General features: G+C 35.8%; 1 protein-coding gene across 16 annotated transcripts in view; it reads left to right on the top strand.

Annotated features, from left to right (window-relative positions):
• Positions 1–19,077, top strand: part of LOC129659034 (uncharacterized) — a 55,603-nt gene that overhangs the window by 22,201 nt on the left and 14,325 nt on the right. For 8 of the 16 annotated variants that reach the window (XR_008717745.1, XR_008717743.1, XR_008717744.1 and 5 more), the window contains exon 2: positions 10,388–10,438. The exons of 1 other annotated variant lie outside the window; for it this stretch is intronic. Coding sequence is in view for 2 of the 15 variants with exons in the window: in XM_055590041.1 (XP_055446016.1) it covers positions 8,329–8,393; positions 10,388–10,438; positions 10,764–11,427 (780 nt within the window). In the remaining 13 variants the exon portion in view is untranslated. Of the gene's footprint in view, positions 1–8,328; positions 8,394–10,387; positions 10,517–10,763; positions 16,593–19,077 lie in introns of those variants that run through there. 7 more of the 16 variants (XR_008717741.1, XR_008717740.1, XR_008717739.1 and 4 more) reach the window with 4 other exon arrangements.

Here is a 19,077-nt window from a genome sequence, read left to right as displayed (position 1 = left end):
TGGTCAGATACTGTATGCTTCCATTTGTATGACATTCTAGAAAAGACCAGACTGTCGTGTCAGAGAAGAGGTTCAGTGGTTATCAGTGGTTATCAGAGGTTAGTGATTAGAGATGTTGATGTTCATACTGTCAGCATGAAGGAGTTTTTTTGGGTCGTAGAACTGTTATGTACCTTGTGATCATGGTTACATGATTGCTTGCATTTAAAAAATGCACAGAACTCGGCTTGCCAGGTGGTGCTAGTGGTAGAAGGCACCTGCCAGTGCAGAAGGTGCAAGAGATGCAGGTTCGATCCTGGAGTGGGAATTGGCACCCCACCAAGTATTCTTGCCTGGAAAATTCCCTGGGCAAAGGAGCCTGGCAGGCTACAGTCCATGAGGTCACAAGCAGTCGGACACAACTGAGAGACTGAGCACTCTGAATACCAACAGCAAACTTATTGTACATTAAAATATATATTTATAACTTCCTCTAGTTCTGTCAGTTCCCATTAAAACATTTTAAAATGGCAAAGATCCCACTCTTTCATTGTAATACTTAAAAATTACCACTCCTTCATTCTTGGTTACCTTAGGAAGTTGAGTAAGTTTTGTAACATAGTAGAAAGAAACCCCAAGGAAGATAGCCATCACTCCTTCACATTTTTCTTGGCTAAATATAACTCTTTATTGTTCCTCTGCTTTGGCAACAAGTCATAGTGTGAGTTCCCTATACTTTTCCTGGAGCACATGGCTTTAACCTTGACATTGCACGTATGCCTTCCTCTTTTTTTCTTTTTTCCCCTAGTCTTCACTCACACACACACACGCATACCCTATTTATACCATTCATTCTCTTATTTAACAATCCATCTAGATCCTCTGCTACCGTATGGGATACAAAGACTAAGAAGGCATGTTTTCCAATGAAATCAGTTCTGGAGGGCAAAGGGAAGGTACATTAACAAACAATGATGTAGATTATTGTCATTGAGTCATAGTAGAAGTATCAACGAGCGTGATGTAGCACAAAAGAGTGAATAATCCTTTCTGCCTCATTGGGTCAGAGAGGAGTCCACACAAGAAAGACATAAAAGTGCCTCAAATAAAAATTTAAAATTTCATTTTTTAAATGTAGTAGTATTTTGTAGACCAGACAGTTTAAGAAAAATATGAAATTTAGCAGTAAATTGGTCAGAAACAATCTTGAAAAAGCATCTTGAAAACCTCAACTAGGTGATATGAAGATGGGATATAGTGGTAAATTTTGTGAAGGTTATATGAAAAATAGCTGATTAAAATGAAAAAGCTCTGAGTATCATAGAGGACTAAAGCCTATTAATTAGTAATATACTATTAATTAAAGAAAACAGGAGCAAATATAATGAGATACTATTGATATATCAAATGGCCAAATATAATAAGATACTATTGATGTATCAAATTTCCTATGAATTAATCTGCTAATTAAACTTCCTAACTTTGGGCTTGCTGACTCACTTTGAGTTTAGATTTTGCCTCAGTTCTCAACATGTTCCTCAACATGTTCTCTAGTTACACTATGCACAGAGAATCCTCTTCCTGTTTTTAAATTGCTGTGCTCTAGCCTTATTGGCCAGAGAAGGCAATGGCATCCCACTCCAGTACCTTGCCTGGAAAATCCCATGGATGGAGGAGCCTGGTGGGCTGCAGTCCATGGGGTCGCTAAGAGTCGGACACGACTGAGCGACTTCACTTTCACTTTTCACTTTCATGCATTGGAGAAGGAAATGGCAACCCACTCCAGTGTTCTTGCCTGGAGAATCCCAGGGGCGGGGGAGCCTGGTGGCTGCCGTCTATGGGGTCGCACAGAGTCGGACACGACTGAAGTGACTTAGCAGCAGCAGCAGCAGCCTTATTAGTCTTCTCCTTTTTCTTGAGTAACCAGACACTGCTATCGTAGAACACCATTGCACATCTCCATCTGAATGGTTAACTCCTCATCTGTTTCAAAACTGTTTATTGAAGTGTAAACCCGTACAGCATATTTTAAATTAGAACTCACCTCACCTCCTTTCACCTGAAGCATTCCTGACCTCTTTTCCCTGTCCTGCTTATTTTTTAAAGTCTTAACTTCTGACATGTGATTTACTCATTATGATTATTGTTTATTGTATTCCTGTACCTCTGCTAAAGTATAAGCTTCATTAGGGTAAAGATCTTTGTTTCGTTCATTGACGTTGCCTAGATTTCTGGAACAGTGCTTGGAATATGGTAGGCACATAGTGAATATTTGTTGGAAAACAGAACTTTTTAGAAATTTCCACTTCTTGATCCCCTGAGTACTAATCTCTGGGCTGGTTTTTTGTGGGGGTTTTTTTGTTTTTTGTTTTTTGTTTTTCACTGATAGCATCTGGATTCAGACTCTTAAAATAAGGTAGAATGTCTGTGACTTGACATTTTAGAACTTCTGCTATCCAGTTGAACTGTTATGATACCTAAGCATTGTTCAGGAACACTGGCTTGAACCTCAAAGCTCTTCCAGACTTAAATAATAAATAGTTACCTCCCCATGAGGCCACCTTTTGAAGTGTGGTATAAACACTGTTAGAAACAGTGGTAAAGATAAACCTCTCCATTTGGCTTTTGAATTTTCTTTGTTAATTTTTGAATGTTTTCCAACTTTTGATTCTTAGTTCGCACATAAAATGAGACTTGAATTGTTTCTGCAGTAACATTTGAACATAACTCACCCAATAAAACTCACCTACTCAGGCCAAAAAAACATGATACAATAGAAAAGAAAGTGGCTCTGAAGGTTGCCAGAGTTTGGCTTTTAGACAATGGACAAGGCCACTCTGTTCTTGGAATGTACTTCCATGATATGCTTGGAAATGCAGGAAACCTTCAGCAGATTTTGTATCTCAGAAAATCATAATATTCAAACATTCTTGAAACATCCAGGATTATATGTAGATGGTTATTTTCGTTCAGCATCTTAAATTGTATGTTTTAGTTGCTAAGTCCTAACCTGCTCTTGCGACTCCATGGACTGTAGCCCACCAGGCTCCTCTGTCCATGGGATTTCCCAGGCAACAATACTGGAGTGAGTTGCCATTTCCTTCTCCAGGGGATCTTCCTGACCCAGGGTTTGAACCTGCATTGACAGGCAGATTCTTTACCACTGAACCATGGGGGAAGCCCCTTAAACTGTATAGGAAATAAAATTAACCTCTATGTAGTATAGTAAATTTAAAGTTCAAGTAGTAAATAAGCAGCTATGTAGATTCTAAAAACAGAGGACTTCAGTTTGTAAGGCAAGTATGGTTAAAAAAATGTAACTGAAAACATTGAAGTATCACTCAAGTTTCCTTTTCTTCATATATCTTTTTTGATTAAAACCATATACCTATACTTTTATATATTCCTAAGCTTATAGCCCTTATCATTTCTTGTTTTCCTAATGCCTTTTGAAAAACCTCTTTTTCATTTTAAGATTTTATCCCATAAAGGCCATGTGGACTATTTGACTTTGTTTATATTCTTGTTAATGTTCTACTGTGTTTTTATTTTTATTTTATTTTTTTTCTTTATTAAGAAATGAAAATATTAATTTATTTTCATTCTGATAGTGTCTAAAATGAGAGCTGATAGTCTGCTGATTGTTGGTAGAGCTCTTTTATTTTTACTGTGTTTTTAAAAAAAGGAAAGAAAGGAAGAAAATGATAAAGCTCTAGCACAATTCCTTAATTTAACCCTCTTCTGTATATGTATACTTTCATCTTCATGGACTATCAGTTGTTCTCTGCCTTCCCTTTTACTCCTACTTCATGTAAAAATGACGAGAGGTTCACATATAAAACCTTAAAAGTATTAATAAAACCTCCCAGAAATCCCAGATGTAATTGCAGCTAGCAACTTTCTGTATATCTATCACATCTGAATATGTATACATAGACAATATGTGTGGAGAAGGCAATGGCATCCCACTCCAGTACTCTTGCCTGGAAAATCCCATGGATGGAGGAGCCTGGTAGGCTGCAGTCCATGGGGTCGCGAATAGTCGGATACAACTGATCGACTTCACTTTCACTTTTTACTTTCATGCATTGGAGAAGGAAATGGCAACCCACTCCAGTGTTCTTGCCTGGAGAATCCCAGGGACGGGGGCGCCTGGTGGGCTGCCGTCTATGGGGTCGCACAGAGTTGGACATGACTGAAGCGGCTTAGCAGCCGTAGCAGACAATATGTGTATTTTCTTTGTTATGACCTGTGTTTTGCCATTAGTCATATTTTTCCACGTCATTTATTTTATTAGCATTTTAAGACTTGAGATTAAATTCATATAACATAAAGTTCACTGTTTTAACCATTGTAAAGTGTACAATACACTGGATTTTAGTATCTGCACAGTGTCGTGCGACTACCACTGCTGTCAGTTCCAGGACATTTTCATTATATTATAAAAGAACCTCTGTATCCACTGAGCAGGCACTTCCTTTTCTCTCCCCACCCCATTGCCTAGAAACCACTAATATACTTTTGGTCCTTACGGATTTACTTCTGAACATTTCATGTAAATGAAGTTGTAAAATATGTGGCTTTTATGTTTGGCTTCTTTAATTTAGCATGTTTTCAAGGCTAATCCTTCTTGTACAGCTACTAGAACTTCATTCCTTTTAAAGGTTGAATAATGTTCCATTCTATAGACACACCACATTTTGTGTATTCATTAATCATTTAATGGGCATTTAGATTGTTTCCATTTTTTTCTACAGCAACAGTCCTATTATAATAGTACTGTTATGAAAAGTCATGTACAGGTTTTTGAGCATCTATCTTCTCTTGTTTATATTGCCATTTCATTTTAAACAAATATATAATATTCGATTGTATAAATTAACCATAATTGTCATATTTACTTATCAAAATTTTTTTACCAAATTTGTCTTTCATAAACATGCTGTCATATATCACTGAAAAAAATTTTTCACAGTTTTCTAATTCTTTAAAATTGTTTTCTATTAATGATAGTAGCTAATGAATTCTTAGAATTGTAATTACTGAAATTAAAGGGTATGCACATTATGATATATATGTACTATGTTATGTTTAATGTATGTTGCTATATTATCATCTATCAGGTTGTACCAACAATAGTATATATGGTTATTTTCTCATATGCTCATTATATTATTATACTATTTTTAATTTGGTAAGGGGAAAATATTTTTGGTCTTCTATTAATATGAAATATATACAACATTTTGTTTTAATTTGTTTTTATTTACAAATGAGATTGAATGTATGTTCATGTTTATTCATCTGTTTTCCTAACTTCCAGATTATGGCTTTGTTTATTTGTTTTGTAGATTGAATTTTTTAAGTTAGGATAAAAAAGAATTAATTATGTACATTATGTGGAACTCATTATTTTATAGCCCATTTTGGTCAATGACTTTTTTCTTCCTTGATATTAGTCTTCTTACATAAATATTATTGGTAGTTTATTATTTTATTCTTATGTTTCACTTGAAAGTTCATTTCTGTTTTGAAACATCTGAAATATTTTTCTTGTCTTAGTTTCACATTGTATATGGTTCTGAATGTTTAAAATTCTGAAACACACAATGGCCACATACTTGGTGATTTGCTCCTGTTTGAAGTATGTGATTGTCATACAATCACACTAACACTTAATTAGTGTTATTTGTTGTAGGCATTTTAAGGTGAAAAGCAAGAAAAATATCTCAAGTTTTTACATTTATTTGGAGATAGGAGCAAAACAGTTTTTATATTTTAGAACCAAACTGTAATTTTCAAGGAATTTTAACCTTCACATTTAAGCATTTTCTTACTTACAGAAGGAGAGGTTTATTAATGGTTTTAAACCTGGTTACCCCTGGAGAGTTTTTCAAGTTTTTTTTTTGTGAACTTCCTTCAAAAGTCCTTCAAATGAAAGAATTACAATTTAGAGTTGAGTTCTGAGAAGGGAGTACTACATGGAAGAAAACATTATGAAAAGACTTATTCAATAATAGCTACCATTGATAGAATTGCCTAGGATATTTTGTGTGTGTGTGTGTTTTTTGTGTAAATATAGGATAGAGTTAAAAAACTTTGTGATTCTATTAGGTAATGTAGTTCTTGGAGTTAGCAGGAAATGATGGTTTCTGATGGTAATTGATGTTTGTGTTGTTTACCTGTGTCTGTAGTCCTTTGAGTCTCTGCCAGAAAAATAATAGGACATTCCCAGTTTGATCTTATGATTTTTGCAAATTAGCATAGAGCTACTTACAGTACTTGTAATTATCAGATTGTATTTGGTTTATTTTCAGTAATGGAAAGTTTTTTCTTGGTAAAATTTTTGTTACATAACTTCAACAGTTTAGATCACTTAATGCTCAAATATTGCTCATTTAAATGAAGTAAATATTTCTCATAGTATAGAACAGGGAAATGATTGCACAATGTAATGGACTTTCATTTATTTTTGGAGAGCATCATAATTTCAGTTCCTACATTTTTCTGATTTTCTAATTTCAATGAGTTGTTCATGCATATAATCTAATATTTTTATTTGGTTAAAATTCTTCCTATATTCTTTTTCTTTAAAGTCACTATGACTTATCAAATGTAGGGTATTTGCATATTTTTGGTGCTCAGTTTTTAAAAATTGTTCAATCAAATAACCAAATACTATTTCAATGTACCTACATTTACCTGTAAATGGCATTTTAAAGCAAACTTTTAAGAAGTTTAAGATTAAGTTATATATAATATTTTAATTTTAGAAGCTACTAAAAAGTGGAAAATGGCTACGTAGAGAAGATACTGTTTCACTGTTAGCTGAATTACAGTGCATATTGCAGTTGTAAATATTGCTTCACTGAGTGATTTTTCTCTTACATACAAATACATGGTTAAAGATTCAAAATTTCAAGCAATACAAACTTGAACATTATTAGTATTAATGAGAGAATAGAGTATATTCTCTCTGGTATTCCCAGTTTAAAAAGAAAACTTGTGAAAATTCTGACTTACTGTCTGATCAGTGATTATCAGTCTTGTTATATGCCTTATAAATGGCAATCAATTTACAAATCTATCTAGGGATCTTTTCAGGAATCCATCTTTAATTACATAAAAGTAAAAGGGAGGAGGGTTCAGGATGGGGAACACATGTATACCTGTGGCGGATTCATTTTGATATTTGGCAAAACTAATACAGTTATGTAAAGTTTAAAAATAAAATAAAATTTAAAAAAAAAAAAGTAAAATCATCTACTTGTAGCCTTATTAGAAAAGTATACACGCACAAAGAGAAAATAAGACTAAATACAGCAGAGGCAAAAGGTTCACGTTTTATAGTTGTTAGCATTTATCAGACTTCATCAATCATGATAATGTAGCTCAGTCATCAAAGGAATCAAAATAAATAGAAAGCTAAAGTTGTAACAAGGGCTAACATGAAAAAAAGGGAAGAATAAATGTATTTATGGATTGGTATTACATTTAGTCTTATCACCAGGGCTGATTGATTTGTTTAAAGCAGTCTTTTCTGTATGGTGGCCATTTTCCACATTAATATAAAGATTATAAAGTTTACTTACTTAGTTATTTGTTTTTGAAAATTATCTACTTTCCAAGTCAGGAAATACTATATCTTCAGTATAATTAAGCATTCTTTTATTGCATATCCATTTCTGAGTAGATTCTTGTTTTGGATAAAATTTTTGAAACTAGCACCTAGTATCACTGTATAATTATAATGGTCCATTTGAATGACTTTTTTTCTTGAACAAAACATTTTCGGTTTGTTTGGTTTAAATATTTGGTCTTGTCTCATCTGTCCTAACATTATATGTTTAATGTTAAATATATAACATTATATATATGTAATAGATTTGGATATATAATATTACATATTACATATGAAATGTGTAACATAAATTACATATGAAATGTGTAAGTAAATGTTAAGTATTTACATATTAATATACCTATATTCTTGTTCAGGTATATTGTGTATGTATTATATCTTTTATATATTATAAATAATTTAAACAAAATATATAAATAACTATTACTGTATACTTTAAAACAAAAAGTTTTAATTTCAATTGAAAATGAGAATGTTTTCTACTAACAAGCCACTCCTTGAGCCACTTTGAAATAATGTAAGCTTTGCCATTCATATATATATATATATAGGCACCATCTAAGCGAAGGATTTAAATTTTATATGAAAAATATTTACCCCATTCACACTGTGTGTTTCCTGCCCCATAATTTTTCCCATTTATGAGACTGTAGTAAGAATTCATGTTCAACCAGGAAAGCCAATCGACTGATTCTCTCATCTGTCAGATCTTGTCTACGGCCGAAGGAGTAGATGAACATGAGGATGCGGGGAACAGAGGTGCTGGGTCCAGGTGGGCGCTCTCTGGGCCTCACCTTTCCATCTACAGAACGAGAGGGGTGCCGAACTGTGACTACAGATCATTGGAATCTGGTGGATTGTCTTTTGGTCTGGATACTTCTGGTTGCTTATAACTGACCTCAAGAGAGATATTAAATTATGATCAAAAAAATTAATGCCTACAAATAAGTGGAAATGTTTTAGTTCTTAAATTTTTCCGATGGTGTTCCACAGCCAGAATCAAAATATTACACATAACCAGGTCATAAAGGCTAACATGTTAACAGCTGGAAAAAACCCTAAAGTATAAATTGAGCTTCATAATAGATTCAGTAGTTGTTTCCCATTTTGTACCAGGTATTGATTAAACCATGACATAAATCTGAACATGATGAATCTTACTCGAGACTTTTTTTAAGTAAAATTACTTTAACCACAGTTTTCCTGAAAATTGTTTTTACTTTGATAACTTTTTGATTATGTAAATGACTACAGGTAAGATACACTACTTTCAAGGCAGAGCTAGTAAACGTGGTTTAAACATTAAAAACTGGTGTTCTTAACATTTTCAATGAAAAGCATTCTGTTCTGATTTACATTTAATGCAGAGAGATTTTCATTTTGTTTGTTGTAGAAAGAGCATTCATTTTTAATATGGGCTTCAACTAGGGTACCTTTGGTTATAGATCCTTTTGGATATGTTTCCAAATTTAATATTTGTTTGCAATGATGCAAATGGATGTAGGAGGATAGAGCTGAATAGCAGAGACATAGATGTAGCCAATAGCACAACTATATATAGCGCATTCCTTTTACTTTTTTATACATTACTCACTGTGTTTGGTTGGTTGCTTCTGTTGAGTTTCATAAAAGGTCTAAGTATTTGGAAAGGTGTGGGACCATGTCCTATTGGAATTTCAGTGTTTGCTTATGAAAGAAGATACCATCTGTGGGGAGTATGACTTCAGAAATTTGACTTTGGAGTGTTCCTGTATAATTCTACTGGGAATTGCCAAAACACATAGTCAAGAATTAATAGTACTTTTCCAGATGGTTATTGTTAAACAATAATTGGAAGCTGCAGGAAAAACAGTGTTTTTGCATAAAGTAGGCATTTAGTCAACATTGGTTAAACTAAGGATTATTTTACTAAATAATTAAGTGCTGTTCTCATGATTCAGAAAAAAAATATGCAAACTTTATCTCTTCTTAAACCAATAAAAGAGAGAACTGCTCCTTAAAATGAATTTTATAACTTTTTGAAAAGTTTAACAGTAAAAAAGGACATTTATTTTTAAAGTTAACTTTCTGAGTCATATATTTCAATAAGTAAGCAACTTTCCTAGCCATTTGTATACATTCTGAGGTGCAAGGTTAGCAAATTCAGCAGGCTTCTTGTTCATTTTGGAGAAGGCAATGGCACCCCACTCCAGTACTCTTGCCTGGAAAATCCCGTGGATGGAGGAGCCTGGTAGGCTGCAGTCCATGGGATCGCTAGGAGTTGGACACGACTGAGCGACTTCACTTTCACTTTTCACTTTCCTGCATTGGAGAAGGAAATGGCAACCCACTCCAGTGTTCTTGCCTGAAGAATCCCAGGGACGGGGGAGCCTGGTGGGCTGCCGTCTCTGGGGTCACACAGAGTTGGACACGACTGAAGCGACTTAGCAGCAGCAGCAGCTTGTTCATTTTGCATTCTTTCATTATCAGCTTGTTATGTTTGGGGAGCAGTATGGAGATGAAAATAAACAGGGAACAGTAGCTTCTCTCTTCTGAAATTTAGACAACCCAGCCTCTCCAAAAGAATAGGCTACAAAGAGACCAGTTTGATTTCCATGCTGAGTAGAGCCCATGTTCATCTTAATTGAGTTCATCTTATGTAATAGATGTAAGTGGTGTTTACTGCATCAAGATTATTTGTAGCTATCTTATTGGGGCTGTTCAGTTTGCTTTTGTAAACTTCATGTCAAGTTTCTCAAATATCTCTGTGTTGTTTATTTTTTTTAGAGAATTCCCAAAGTTGCCGATGGCTGTCTCATCTGCAAATACCTCTTCAAGGTACTCTATGCTGGTGATGTCTCCTGCCACTGAGCTGCGCGGGAGCATGGAATTGACTTATTGGGGAGGGCTGTATCAGTTAAGTGATCTTTCTTAGTACATTGCATGGGTTTTGCAAAGCTTTCTGCCTTTGTTAATCCAGAGGGCAGAACTATGCTTACGCTGATTTTTAAATGAAAAGCTTTTTGTTAACTCACACAATATAATACTCCATTTACTCTCTTACATGACCCCCTCTATATTTCTATTAAGTTTCCTGGTTTTCAGCACAATTTTATTAATCATGTGTGTCTGTGTTGTTTATATTTTACTATAACCCACTAAGAAATGCAAAAAAGCAAAATGGCTGTCTGGAGAGGTCTTACAAATATCTGAAAAGAAGAGAAGCGAAAACCAAAGGAGAAAAGGAAAGATATAAGCATCTGAATGCAGAGTTCCAAAGAATAGCAAGGAGAGATAAGAAAGCCTTCCTCAGCGATCAATGCAAAGAAATAGAGGAAAACAACAGAATGGGAAAGACTAGAGATCTCTTCAAGAAAATCAGAGATACCAAGGGAACATTTCATGCAAAGATGGGCTCGATAAAGGACAGAAATGGTATGGACCTAACAGAAGCAGAAGATATTAAGAAGAGGTGGCAAGAATACACAGAAGAACTGTACAAAAGAGATCGTCACGACCCAGATAATCACGATGGTGTGATCACTGACCTAGAGCCAGACATCCTGGAATGTGAAGTCAATTGGGCCTTAGAAAGCATCACTACGAACAAAGCTAGTGGAGGTGATGGAATTCCAGTTGAGCTATTTCAAATCCTGAAAGATGATGCTGTGAAAGTGCTGCACTCAATATGCCAGCAAATTTGGAAAACTCAGCAGTGGCCACAGGACTGGAAAAGGTCAGTTTTCATTCCAATCCCAAAGAAAGGAATGCCAAAGAATGCTCAAACTGCCGCACAATTGCACTCATCTCACACGCTATTAAAGTAATGCTCAAAATTCTCCAAGCCAGGCTTCAGCAATACGTGAAGCGTGAAACTTCCAGATGTTCAAGCTGGTTTTAGAAAAGGCAGAGGAACCAGAGATGAAATTGCCAACATCCTCTGGATCATCGAGAAAGCAAGAGAGTTCCAGAAAAACATCTATTTCTGCTTTATTGACTATGCCAAAGCCTTTGACTGTGTGGATCACAATAAACTGTGGAAAATTCTGAAAGAGATGGGAATACCAGACCACCTGACCTGCCTCTTGAGAAACCTATATGCTGTCAGGAAGCAACAGTTAGAACTGGACATGGAACAACAGACTGGTTCCAAATAAGAAAAGGAGTACGTCAAGGCTGTATATTGTCACCCTGCTTATTTAACTTCTATGCAGAGGACATCATGAGAAACGCTGGGCTGGGAGAAGCACAAGCTGGAATCAAGATTGCCAGGAGAAGTACCAATAACTTCAGATATGCAGATGACACCACCCTTATGGCAGAAAGTGAAGAGGAACTAAAAAGCCTCTTGATGAAAGTGAAAAAGGAGAGTAAAAAAATTGGCTTAAAGCTCAACATTCAGAAAATTAAGATCATGACATCTGGTCCCATCACTTCATGCGAAATAGATGGGGAAACAGTGGAAACAGTGTCAGACTTTATTTTTTGGGGCTCCAAAATCACTGCAGATGGTGACTGCAGCCATGAAATGAAAAGACGCTTACTCCTTGGAAGGAAAGTTATGACCAACCTAGATAGCATATTGAAAAGCAGAGACATTACCTTGCCAACAAAGGTGCGTCTAGTCAAGGCTATGGTTTTTCCAGTGGTCATTTATGGATGTGAGAGTTGGACTGTGAAGAAGGCTGAGCGCTGAAGAATTGATGCTTTTGAACTGTGGTGTTGGAGAAGACTCTTGAGAGTCACTTGGACTGCAAGGAGATCCAACCAGTCCATTCTAAAGGAGATCAGTCCTGGGCATTCCTTGGAGGACTGATGCTAAAGCTGAAACTCCAATACTTTGGCCACCTCATGCAAAGAGTTGACTCATTGGGAAAGACTCTGATGCTGGGAGGGATTGGGGGCAGGAGAAGAAGGGGACGACAGAGGATGAGATGGCTGGATGGCATCACCAACTTGATGGACATGAATTTGGGTGGACTCGGGGAATTGGTGATGGACAGGGAGGCCTGGTGTGCTGCTATTCATGGGGTCGCAAAGAATTGGACACAACTGAGTGACTGAACTGAACTAATAACTCACCAATATAAGACTTACTGGTTATTTTCTCAGTTTGTACGTGCTGTGTAGTAATATTTGAATTACATGCAAACTGGGGCTCAGGGAAGCTGTGAATTTTCCAAAGTTACTCAGTAAAACATACATGGGTGCTATCAACAGTCACTGCTGGTCTTAAACCACTAGTGGGAATATATTCCTTAGTTTCCTTTCTTCAAGGTAGAATGTATGCCTTAATCACTTATTTGAAAAATTTTTTATTGTATTCCTGCTGTATACAAAGCACTGCTAGGCCTCATGCTAATGCCTTTTATTATATTTTTCACTTAGAAAAAAAGTACATAGTTGTTATTTTTAAAGATCATTTATAGTAAGACAGGTAGAAATAGAAAAACAGTATATTCACGTTTCCTCAATCCTGATCCCCACAATCACTTTAAACAATTTAGGTCCCTTGTGTATAATCTTAGTCACTGCTAAAACATTACACTCCATTTCTTCAGGCCTGTGCTTTGATATGGGACTCTGTGTGGATGTCAGCCTTCATGCTCTTAATTCAGTCTACCAGTGTTCGAAGCCTTATACTAAAAATGCGGGTGGAAGAAGAACGCAAAACCTTTGTACTCTGCTTCAAAAGATGGCAAAATTACTAGGATAAAAAAGCCTATAAGTCAAATTCAGTTTTCAGATTTCTGGTGAAACTGATTATCTTCAATTTCTTTGTTGTTTTGGGAGATTAAGAATCGGCTAAGTTTTATGGTATAAACTGTGGTATGGTTTAGAAGTTTGTGATAAGTTCCTTACCAGGGAACAAGACATTGTCAGCACCAAAGGATAATGATTACATTTTATAGATTGGTAATGATTACATTTTATAGATTGGTAACTGTGATTCATAGTTGCTGAATGATTTACTTGAGGCATAAGTAACATAGAGCTAGCGGTGTAAGTACAGTTGAGTATCTCATCTAGAATCAGAGTTATTCACATCAGCTGAAAGTGTAATTAAAGTTAGTTTAAGTGTTTATATTTTTTTTTTTTAGAACATTTACATGAAATTTTATCTAGAAAATTAATCAAGGTCACGATTGTACTTTCAGCACTGGGAGGTCTAATAAATGTGAACTTCAACTAATAGTGCCTTTTTTTTTAAAGGACAAGATTCTCATCTTTTTCAGAAATGGGAATTTTCTCTGTTTAGAAAAATTTAAACTAATTTTCATAAGTTAGCAGGAAGAAATGTAAGATTCCTGCTTCCCTGGCAACTCAGTGGTAAAGAATCCGCCTGCAGTGCAAGAGACACAGGAGACGTGGGTTCGGTCGCTGAGTTGGGAAGATCCCCCCAGTAGGGGGAAATGGCAACTCACTCCAGTGTTCTTGCCAGGAAAATCCCACAGACAAAGGAGCCTGTGGTGGGCTACGGTCCATAGGGTCACAGAGAGTGGACACGTCTGAAGCAACTGCACACGCACACACACACTATAAAATTGACAGTGCAAAGTTAAACAGTCTAAATATATTGGCAACAATATAAATCCACATGTAATTAGTTTCCTTGAAGTATCTGAAACTTTTGCAGTGATATTTTTGTTGTTGAGTTGCTCAGTCGTGCTTGTTGTGACCCCATGGACTCTAGCACGCCAGGCTTCCCTGTCCTTCACTGTCTCCCAAAGTTTGCTCAAACTCATGTCCATTGAGTCAGTGATGCCATCCAACCATCTCATCTTCTGTTGTCCCCTTCTCCTCCTGCCTTCAGTGTTTCTAGCATCAGGGTCTTTTCAGTGAGTCAACTCTTCGTATCAGGTGGCCAGTGAATATCAGCTTCAGCGTTAGTTCTTCCAATGAATATTCAGGCTTGATTTCCTTTAGGATTGAGTGGTTTGATGTCCTCCTGTCCAAGGGACTCTCAAGAATCTTCTCCAGCACCACAGTTCGAAAGCATCAGTTCTTTAGCATGCAGCCTTCTTTATGGTCCAGCTCTCACATCCGTACATGACTACTGGAAAAACCATACCTTTGACTATGTGGACCTTTGTTGGCAAAGTAATGTCTCTGCCTTTTAAAACACTGTCTAGTTTTGTCATAGCTTTTCTTCCAAGGAGCAGTGATATTAGAGTGGCTTTTTAAAATTTGATGGCACTGTCTTTTATCGCTTGTCTAGATAAATGGCAGGTCCAAGGTAATAGTCTTTGATGTTGTCATCCAGGTGATGTATTGTGGCACTAACAAAACTTCAGCCAGCTCTTCACATAACGAAGCACAATACAAAGAGTGGAGAAAGAAAGTCATTTAACAGATTAATTTATATATTACCAAAAGATGACGTGTCGTCATCCACTACTAAATAGAGAACCACTTAGGAAATTTCAGTTTTTAGAAGGTCTCATCTGGCCATAAAATAACATAAAAGCAAAACACAAATATACTGCATGATGTGAACATCTACATTATTCAAGTTAGGTAATATAAAAGAGCAATTTAAAATAATGTTAGACCTTAGTGATCACAGGCTATTTTAAGGTGCTTGAAAATAGGCAGTTTAGTGGGAAAGACATCATGTAGCTGGTTAGTAGCAGATCACCTTTTAGTCTAGCAAACTTTCACCTCTTATTTGCCCGAAATGAATTAGAGTCAGATCAATGGATTGGAAATAAGTATTGAAAAGTTACTTTGGTAAAAAGTCAACTTTTAAAAATACATATAAAATTGAAAGCACTTTATAAATCTGTACTTGTTGCCAACATTAAAAAGAGAATTCAATTAGTGATCGTATGTTTATTCTCCTGAATAAAATGTCTTCAAAATATAGGCTAGTCAGTTCCTTGCTATGTGATTTGCTTTTGTGGCTACTTTTAAAGGAAATGAGAATATCCTTGGAGTGATTGTTTATTACCTCAGCAATTTTTAAAGGCATGGTCAGCTTGTAACTTTTTAAATTTTCCTTTTGAATATAGGTTTTACAGACTAATAACCCTAAGTACATCTTTTGCTAACAGTTAATCTATATTTAAGTACAAGCGATGTTCAAGTAATAATAAATCAAATAACCATTTGAACACTTCTGTTGTTCTTAACCTCAACCGTTTTCATAGATGCAGAAATTACTTACTTAAAATCCTAGGATATATGGACAATTTACATGAGAGTTCATTTGGAGTTTCTGACAAACGACCCCACCTTCTCTTAACCAAAGCACATCGTTCTGAATGTGAAAAATTCAGGGTCTTGATTTAACAAATTCATTTTGAAAATGATGCACATGAAGGAGTAAGGCAGGCAGAATCAAGCCAGTCATGCTCTCATCTCATTTCTCGAGTAAGTGGAAGTGTTGTGAAGATGCTGTTACTGGTAGACTTTGTTGTTGTTCAGTCGCAAAGTTGTGTCCAACTCTTTGCAACCCCATGGACTGCAGCACGCCAGGCTTCCCTGTCTTTCACCACCTCCCGGAGCTTGCTCAACCTCATGTGCATTTAGTTGGTGATGCCATCCAACCGTTTCATCTTCTGTCGTCCCCTTCTCCTCCTGCCTTCAGTCTTTCCCAGCATCAGGGTCTTTTCTAATGAGTCAGCTCTTTGCATCAGGTGGCCAGCATATTGGAGCTTCAGCTTCAGCGTAAGGCCCTGCGAGTCATGGTGACGTGTCATGCTGTTAGTTGGTTAGTTTCTCAGTTTCTTTAGTTTCTTATCTAGGAAATCTTGTCATTGTCTCGTGGGTGAAAGTCCTGTAGACAGCATATCATACACACAGCAGGAGTCTGAAGAATTTAGCATCTGTTCCTTCTCTGTATAACCTAAGCCTAGATATTTAGTTTTTCTGTATCTTTGTTTCCTCTTCTCCAAAAGGGGACTCTGTTTCTTTAAGGTAATTTTTACTGGAGTGTAGTTGCTTCACAATGCTGTGTTAGTTTCTACTGTGCAGCAAAGAGAATCAGCTGTATGTGTATGTGTGTGTGTGTATATATATATATATATATATATATATATATATATATATATATATATATCTCCCCTTTTTGGGGATTTCCTTCCCATTTAGGTGGCCCCAGAACACTGAGTAGAGTTCCCTGAGCTATTTATTAAGTTTTCACCATTTATCTATTTTATACATATTATCAGTAGTGTATATATGTCAGTCCCAAACTCCCAATTCATCCCACCCCACTTCTTCCCCCCTTGGTTCCATATGTTTGTTCTCTGTGTCTGTTTCTGTTTTGCAAATAAGATCATCTATACTATTTTTCTAGATTCCACATATATGTATTAATATATGATATTTTTCTCTTTGTAACTTACCTTACTCGGTATGATAGCCTCTAGGTCCATACATGTCTCTACACATGATCCAGTTTCATTCCTTTTTATGGTTGGTAATATTCAGTTCTATATATGTACCACAGCTTCTTTGTCCATTCCCCTATTGCTGGACATTTAGGTTGCTTCCATGTCCTGCCTATTGTAAGTAGTGCTACAGGGAACATTGGGGTGCGTGTGTTGTTTTGAATTATGGTTCTCTCTGGAAATATGCCCAGTAGTGGGATTACTGAGTCATCCCTACCCATTGATAGGGGACTTTGTTACATTTAAAAAATTTTTCAACGGCTCTACTTTTAAACTTCTCATAAATTATTTTCCTCAACCACATCAAATTTATGAGAAGGTTTAAAATAAACTTACCAGAGAAGCCTTGTGATTCTCCCTTCAAGATTGCTTCCAGTGTATGGTAGTCCATTTATTGAGAGAAGTGTGGTTGGTAGTCCTCATTTTTAAACTGTGGGATGATCTCAATTAATAGAGGCTAAAGAAATTAACCAAGACTAGATTTGAGGGAGGTCAATTTAGGATAGTTGATATGGGAAAAGTTTGGATTAGGGAGTAAATTTTAAAGATTTTTCTAGATTCTAAGCAAGTAATGGGAAAAACTTCACTATGCGTTTCATTGCTATTTTGTAATGCAGGGGGAGCTTGGATCTCTTAACTGTTTGTATGATAATAAAAGTAATAATGGTTATTAACATGTGTATTAGGCTATATAGTAATTGCTGCACATACATTATATAATCCTCACAACAGTGTTGTCATGTAGATACTACCATTATTATCAGTTTATAGAAGAAACTCAGGTTGGTAGAATGAAAAGTCATTTGCTTAAGATTGCACGTCTAGAAAGTGCTCTGTTCTGGTCTTCTTGAATCAGAAGCCCATATTCTTAACATTAGACATCCTGTCTCTTCTCCAAATGGCTAACAAATTGATAACATGAAAATTGCCCTAAAAACAAACTATACTAACATCCTGTTCTGGGAACTTTTTTTAAAGAGGAGAAGGAGCAAAGAGAAGCGATGGGGAGAGACTGAAAGAAGGAAGATTATAAATATTCCTATCAATTTCTACTTTTGGCAGTAAGATTTCATTACTGAAGACACATTTGAGTTATATGATGATGTTTGAGTAGGGATGTGTCAATGCTTTTGTATTTTTATAAAGGTAAATATTTTTGTCAGAATATTTGATGTTTGTAATGTAGCATGCAGACATCTTGATACAAGATTGTCACTGAGTTGTTACTGTTAAAAGATCCTAATTAGATTTTTAAGATTCAAATTTTTATATGCGTTGCAGTTAAGATCTGGCTAGTGTGGATTAACCAGTCGATTTGTTTTAATAAATATTTATTAAATGCCTGCTGTGAGACAAGCACTGTGTCAAGTTAAATTAAACTTATTTTGTCAAATTAAAGACAAATAAGATATAGTCTCTGTCTTAGTGACCTTACCATCTAATGTGTGAGACAATCAAGTAAGCAGGTAACTATAAGTATAAGCTCAGGGTGTTAGGCCAGCTCGTAGGGAGAAGTGACTTGCTGTAGAGATCACATGCGGCTTACAAAAAAAGGAGGCCTTTGAAATGTCCTGCATGATGAATAGGGATTACCTATTGTGACATGTGAGCTTTCCCTTGGTTGATTAACTATATTATTAGCAATACCAGAGGGCTCTTTTAACAATAGCAATGCCTAGGCCCAACCCCAAAGATTCTGATTATTTAGTTTGGGTGGAGCCCAGACATGAGTACTTTTTAAAAGAAGCCTAGTTATTCTTAGGTGTTGCCGTGGTTGGACACAACTCAGATATTTCAGACATTGTTCCTAAAATGCTGCATGTGGACAAGAACACTTTTATACTTCTTGATGTTGCTTAGAGAGAACATGTTACTGGGGAAAAGAAAATTGAGATAAATAAATGTTACTTCAAAATAAAGAAGCAGAGGTTTTAAAATATAAAAGCTACTCTTTCTTAAGATTGAACAGCTTCCCTAGGTAAGAATAATTATTTCAGAAAACTGAAGAAATACTAAGATATCTCTCATATCCCATTTAAACATATTCAGAGTACAAAATTGGTTCCATGGACTTATTACCCA

The sequence above is a fragment of the Bubalus kerabau genome, chromosome 8 (genome assembly GCF_029407905.1).
Source record: "Bubalus kerabau isolate K-KA32 ecotype Philippines breed swamp buffalo chromosome 8, PCC_UOA_SB_1v2, whole genome shotgun sequence".
Classification (NCBI taxonomy): Eukaryota; Metazoa; Chordata; class Mammalia; order Artiodactyla; family Bovidae; genus Bubalus; species Bubalus kerabau.
This window is presented reverse-complemented; position numbering and strand designations above follow the sequence as displayed.